The sequence below is a fragment of the Oryzias melastigma genome, linkage group LG13, assembly GCF_002922805.2.
Source record: "Oryzias melastigma strain HK-1 linkage group LG13, ASM292280v2, whole genome shotgun sequence".
NCBI classification, from domain to species: Eukaryota; Metazoa; Chordata; class Actinopteri; order Beloniformes; family Adrianichthyidae; genus Oryzias; species Oryzias melastigma.
Window position 1 is genome coordinate 26,021,956 of NC_050524.1, and position 7,109 is coordinate 26,029,064.

General features: G+C 43.0%; 1 protein-coding gene and 1 non-coding gene across 2 annotated transcripts; one reads left to right on the forward strand and one right to left on the reverse strand.

Annotated features, from left to right (window-relative positions):
- LOC112136413 lies at positions 1-776 on the forward strand (the record flags this gene model as incomplete). The annotated part of the gene is given in 1 exon segment (XM_024258102.2): positions 1-776. A coding segment is annotated over 1 exon segment (377 nt), but the record flags the coding sequence as incomplete, so codon positions are not given.
- Positions 777-2,103: 1,327 nt separating this feature from the next.
- On the reverse strand, positions 2,104-2,177 carry trnai-aau. Its single transcript has one exon. It is a non-coding gene; the product is annotated as a tRNA-Ile (tRNA).
- Positions 2,178-7,109: the final 4,932 nt, after the last annotated feature.

Sequence of the window (7,109 nt, forward strand, 5' to 3'; positions counted from 1 at the left end):
CAGATGACTGCGAGCCCCAGGCTGACGACCCGGCTGCTCCAGGCGCACCCCTGCTCATAGACGGCGAAGAGGCGTACAGGGTCAAGGAAGTCCTGCATTCTCGGCGGAGGCAGGGCCGTCTTCAATATCTCCTGGACTGGGAGGGTTTCGGTCCAGAAGAACGGTCCTGGGTGGACCGCAAGGATATCCTTGATCCCTCTCTCCTTGTTGAGTTCCACAGACGCCATCCTTCTGCTCCTGCGCCGCGGCCCCGTGGCCGACCACGACTCTGCCGGGACTCCGGCGTCCGGAGCCGCTCCTCGGGGGGGGGCTCTGTCAGGAATCCACCTGCTGTTTACCTCTCGGGTCATCCACGTGCACAGTCTCCTGAGTATTAATCATCCCTCAGCTGCTGCCAATCCCTAATCAGTCTCCACAGCATTTAAACCAAGCTCTCCCCTGAGCACTCTGTGAAGTATTGTGCCGTAGCCTTTACTGGGCGAGTTTCCAAGCCTGTTGTCTCTCCAAGCCTCGACCCTGTTCTGATCTGTTTACTCTCCTGCTAGCCGCCGACCTCGACTCCTGCACGTCCCTGACCATCGTCTCCGCCAGCCTCCGACATACCCTCGCCGTGTTGACCTCCGCCTGCCTTCGACCACCGTCTGTCCTCGTCTCTGATGCTTCCTTGCCGGCACTGACCCCCGCCTGTCCGACCTCCGCTGCCTTTCCCCACACTTCGCCGAACTTAATAAACTACACTGCATATGGATCCAAACGCCTCCGAGTCTGTGTCACAGTTACTTAGTCCTGGTTGTTTTATGATGTTGCTTCCCCTCTGTAGCCACCCCCACACCCTCTTCCTTTTTTTCCGAAAAAATAAAATAAAACATAATCAACATAAATAAAGTTTAGCATTGAATACAACAGGGGTTTATACTCAATAAATCCCTGTTGTGACAGTAAAATCTGCCCAACACAAGAAGCTCTCAGCCCACATCTGTTGGCTCAGCTGTTGGACAGGACAAGTTAAAAAAAATAAATAAATAAATAAAAATAAAACAAACAGGCCTTGTGTAGTTCCTGTGCACCTTTTGTGTGAGTGGCAGTTGTATGAAGTGTTTCATTTGAGAAGCTCTGAGCATGGCTCACAAACAACCACATTCAAGACCCAACTGTAGAGCATCTGTTAAATATGATCCACATGCTCCCAGAGATATTAAAGCTCATATTTACTGTCATCACTGCCATGACTTGGAGCCTCAGTACATTGTACGCAGCTTTACAGTTCATGCAGACACAACACATTAGGTTGAACTACTAGATTGTGAATGTAACCTAAAAATGGATCAACAAACTCCTGTCTGGTACACCCCTTTACCTTGATCTGGTACCAAACCCAGGATAATCTATGGGGCTTAAAATGTTGACCATAGCGGATCAAATGCATTTGTTCATCCTCATTTTCTCCATTTCCTTGACCTCAAATGATCTTGTGATCAACCACATGTTCATGACTACAAATGTAACAATGAGGTTGATGTGGTTTTAGTGTTGTCATGGCAGTAGCCCTTTAATAGGTCAAGTTTTCTCTTTGCTCAGGATTTCATTACATTTTTATTTTTTTATTTTGGATGTTTCAAAATCAGTTCTCAGTTTCATTCGCTCTTGTTCTTTCTGTCATGATGGTGTTGATAACTGTTAAGGTTGGCTTGTGTTGACGTGTCATGGTAGATTTTTGAGCTTCCACTAAAGTGACTGAAATATTCTCAATGTTCTGCTATCCAAATAAATAGAAGAGGGAAAAAAATCCTGATTTACTGAACAACCATCCAAGTTTTCCCTACAGCTGCTTTGTTATAACTGTTTCCAGAAATCATCAATTAGGAAACCATCAACCTCTGCTCACTGTTCAACCACGTGACTCAGTTTTCATTCATTTTCCTGACCGCTTCTTCCCTTTCGGGGTCGCGGGGGTGCTGGAGCCTATCCCGGTTACTGATGGGCGAAGGCGGGGTTTACCCTGGACAGGTCGCCAGTCTGTTGCAGAAAGATTTTGAGCCATCCTTCTGTCACGATTCAGGGTAGTGGATAATGGCTCTCATCAAATGGTGCCGTATCATGTTTAGGCCAGTATGGGGATTGAACCCACGACCTTGGCGTTATTAGCACCATGCTCTGACCAGTTGAGCTAACAGGCCAGTGTGACTCAGTTTTGTTCCATCCAAATGGCTGATTGGCAGACAAGTTTCAAGAAAGGAAAGAGTGGGACCTGATGGCAGAAAAGATGGCGGCTGAAAATCATTAGTTGGAAGGAAATCCAATTTGAGTTGAAAAATTCTCATTTTTGGTCGAAAAAGATGAATATAGGCAGCGACCCTAACAGATACATATTTTGTTTTATTAAACTTTGAACCTTGAACACCTGAGGTGTCTGTCAAAACCTGCAATGCTCTTTGACATACCATAATGTTAGGTTGACACTGGACACAGAAGTGGCGTGGAGGGTGCGCGGCATCCACTCTCTCCTTCAATTCACATCAGAGGGGCATTTTGCCGCGACGGTCTGCAGGCGCTTCTGCTGGAGCTTTATTTGTTTTTGCCATCATCCTAGAAATATGACCCCATGTTTCTGCTAAGAAGAAGCAAGTAGTCAGCAGGCCTACACTTCTTTATTTATCTGTTGTTGAGACTCAGAGAGAAGTGTGTGTGTGTGTTGTGATTGTATGTTTATTTTCATCTCTACAATCTGTTTAGATCCAGAAACATGATCATATTTATCAATTGTTGTGTTTTATTGTGATAAATTGGTTTTATTTTGAAAATAAACTAGATTTTCTCATGTATCTTGATGTAACTTCCTGCCAGAAATGACGTGGATCGCTTGCGCACAAAATAGACCAGCTGTTGAAACGATCCGCTGCACAGTGTGAGCCTTCAGCGGAGGACCGCGGCGCTCTGCGCCTGGTGTGAAACACACCATAGGTTAACAAGGACACCAAATGGAAGCGGCCTCTGTTCCACGGCGCTTCAGTGGCCAGTGTGAACCAGGCGTCACTCCTCACGTGATCAATGTGAATTAGCTGATCTTCAGAGAAAAGTTGTTTTGTGCTGGTAAGCAACCCTTTGAAGTAGCTTTTCACAGACATGCAACACATTACTAATATAAAGTGATTTTATATTGGTGCAAAGCTGCTTTTCTCTGCAACAGAGCTGACTCACGATCGCGTAAAGGCGTTAGCGCAAGCTAACTGTGGTCAAACGTAAACACTGGTGTGGAGATAAAGCTCCAGCCTAAAAGTCTTTTACAGATCTGAACCCTTGTGTTAATATCTTTTAATAAAGCTTTTAACTTCTTTTGACACATTTTAGGCTAATCCTGAACACTATGAAAAAGGCTTCAACTCTGAAATCTTGTGGAATTTCTGTTTCCAGCTAATGGTTTTCAGCCGCCATCTTGACTGCTACGAGGTCATCTCGAAAACCGAACCTGCACTTCAAGAGGTTTCTTTTCAGTGGTCTGACAACAATGCTGGACTCCTCCAATATTTTCTATGTCCAACACAAAGATAAATGAGGTATGAAGACATTCCACTGCAAAATGTGCTGTGGAGAGTTTCAAACTAAAGAGCCATAGTCTATTATTGGACATGCACGACCTCAGTGTTCAAGCCTTCCTGCATGACGACCATTTGTTCACCACAGAGTTCAGTTTTTTTGACTGACAGGTTTGAAATCATGTCTGCAACTCTAATATGAGACACAGACAATGACAGCAGCTCTGACCAACATTGATGGTTAGTCATTGTAATTTCATGGCAACACTATTGTGAGCACAATGCTGGTGCGCTGTACTTAAGGCATGCTGAAGCAAGGGAAGTTCCTGTGGATCTTAAGTACAGATTATGAGCCCCATGAGGCAGCGAAACAAACCCAGACTCTAGTAAAGTTACATATGACGTTTTCACAAGTACAATTTTACTCAATGGAGTTCTGAAATTCCACATCCAGGTACCTCCACCAGAGTGAGACGGAGCTCCATCGCTTAATTAAAGCTGTTAATTCCAGAGCACCTTGTAAATCTCACACGTGCTGTCCTGACCTTCATGATGTGAAGGTGGAGGTCCATGAGACTCAAAGACTGAGAGGGGACTGCCACCCACAAGTGTTCGGGCGACAGCACCTGGTTCACATTACCCGCTGCCGTCTTGTACATTGTTCTCTGTGCACGGGCCTCATGCTTTGGCTGGTCTGCAGGGCTACTAAACAGCAGGGGGAAGCTCTGCGATGGATTTTACAGTGAACATCTGAACGTTTGGTCCAAAAGTGTACTTTACATGCAGGGTGACCATAAGACGGTCATGACCACATCTGTGAAAAATGTGTCTACAGGGAGATAGTGTAATGTTGTCTGTGTTTTTATTTTTCACACATGTCTAATACTTCACGGCTTCTTTTCTGTACAGTGGTGACACAAGGTAAACCAAAACTAGGGAACTTGAGGAACCTCAGATTAAAGTCTTACATTTACCAATTCGCAAAAAAACAAATTTAAAAGTCCTAAAAATTAATCAAATTGAATTTGATATGTCTCAAATTTCCTTATTACTAAGTTGCTTATCGTAGAATTAGAAACATTTCAGAAGGAACCTTTGTCAAACGGTGTCCACTCAGTCTCTTTACAACAGTAACACACCCTTTCACACATTGATGGCAGCTCCACTGCAGAACACTCACACCAGCCTATAACCACCAGCAGCAGTCTGAGGCTCAGCCCCCCCAACTTGAACTTTGAAGCCCCCAGTAATATTTTTGGGCTAATAAAAATGCTAAAAGAAATGCTAATGCTAACTCTAACGCGTTTGCTTGGTTCTGCACCACTGATAGTCTATTGCCTCGTTTGCACTGAGCGGTCCAGACTGTACTGGATCGGGCCGGACTTGACTTTTGAATGTTTACATTATAAAATAGACTCATAAAGCAGGACCGACCGGTACCATTTCTGGTCCCCCATTGGACACAGGTCCAAAGAAAAATGGAATGGACCCGTTAGGGCGGAGCTTCTGTCGTCACCTGATGTAACCCATCGATGCAAAAATCAGACCAGCGCTTTTCCCGACTCAAGATCCAAACTGTAAGTGTTGTCTTCTTTTCAGCCTGATTCTTCTTCGCCCACAAGCTTCTTGCAAAGAACAATAAATTCTTTACATATGGTATTCCCCCTTGTTCTAGGAGTTAGGGACCGTAGACACGGCGAATCCACGAATATGAAGACATCTTCGTTTCTGTTTCAGCTGACCTCCATGGCCGAAGAATGTCCGTTACTGATCCATGCTGATCAAAAACACTTCTGATCGTGCTTTGTAAAACATTTATTGAAGAACATCTGAGTATTCCTCAAAATAAAGAGCTTTGTTTTTTTTAAATTGAGAACAACAGACTGTTCTGCAGTGTAGAGGCCGCCTTCATGCAGAAAACCAAAATCCCAGAGACTTCTACGGAGAAATAGACAGCAATAAGAGCACATTTTTATTACTTCCTAACTCTGGTTTATTAAGCTTTAAATTTTGTTCTAATGAGATTTAAAATGTTTCTGAAACCTTAAAGTAAACATGAAGAACCCTACATGAACCCTGAATAACGCCAGGTTTTCTATTCCAGCTAAAAACATTTACTGAAAGATCAAGCAATAGTTTTCATGCAGACTCAGTGCTGGTGTTCTGCCTGAAGTGGTTTCACCTGCAACCTTCAAAACCACAAATTTTAGGGCCTAAGTGTCCATAAATCTGGAATTTCCGAGCTGATAACCTGTGCTGACCTTGTCTCTGTGCTTGTGATAAAAGATGCACTTTTGCAGGGTTCTGTTTTTTTTCTGATTTTAGCTATGCAGGATATAAACAACTGTTGAATTGAAACAATAGAGAGAGAAAACGTGATTTTTACGGCTCCTGAACTGAAACGGTGTGAGTTACAGGCTGACAGATGCAGTTTGTCCAGACATGTCTGTCATAACAAAAGGACACGGTGGGTTGAGCTCTGCTCATGCTTTTGACAACAGAAAGTGAGCGCTCGTCAGCTCAGTTAAACTGCAGCACAATGACGTATTCTCACAGCCATGAAGCCAATGATGAATTGGGGATCGCCTGTAGTCACAGGAGCACATCAAAGCCGAGGGAGAGGTTGATGAAACATCACCATTCTGCTTGGATAGCCTTAAGAAAAATAAATGACCTCTTCTGTTTTTCTCTGGAGATGAGTGGAGAAAAAGGAATGAAACACGATGTGTTGATTTATAAATGTTTGATTCTGATCCAGCGCAAGGCATAAGTACACAGTAGTGCTGCCACAAACAATTATTTTAATAGTCGACTAATCACTGATTATCTTTTCCGATTAGTCAACCAATCGGGTCATGCGCAAACTGGATGTAAAACACACATCTTAACCATCATTAGTTGAAAAACTAGATATATTCATGCTGGAAGCTGAATTTGGCTGTTAAAGATACTAGTGCTGATAGCAGAAGATGCTGAAATTGATAGCCAAAAACATTGAAGCTGATGGCCAGCTAAAATATTAGTTAAATGCCAAATTAGCCAAAAAATGAAAAAGCCTATGTTAGCCCGTAGTTGACATTTTAACTAAACTCCAAAATAGCCTAAAAAACAAAAAAAAGCTTAAATTAGCCAAAACAGCTGACATGTAACTGAAATATTAGCTAAACTCCAAAATAGCTTAAAAAAACTTAATGAATGCCAAAATATTCCAAGAAGCTAGGATAATGCCAGTATAGCTTTCAACTTTACACTCTGACTCTATATAATATAAAGTAACAACTTATCGACTATTAAATTAGTTGTCGACTATTTCAATAGTCGATTAGTCGTCGATAAGTCGACTAATCGTGGCAGTCCTAGTACACAGTAGATAAATCTTAGTAATACTCTGCATCGTAAGGGAAGTCATGAAATCTGTTGAGGAGATGTTACAAAGATGTAGGCGGGATGTGTTGGAGACTAAACGTTCTTTGTGTCTGTGGATGAATGGAACAGTAGTTCTTCTGTTCTCAATGGATCAGGAAAGAAAACAGAAGAACGCTTAGCTTGAGGCAAAGCAGCTTCTAAGCTCTACAA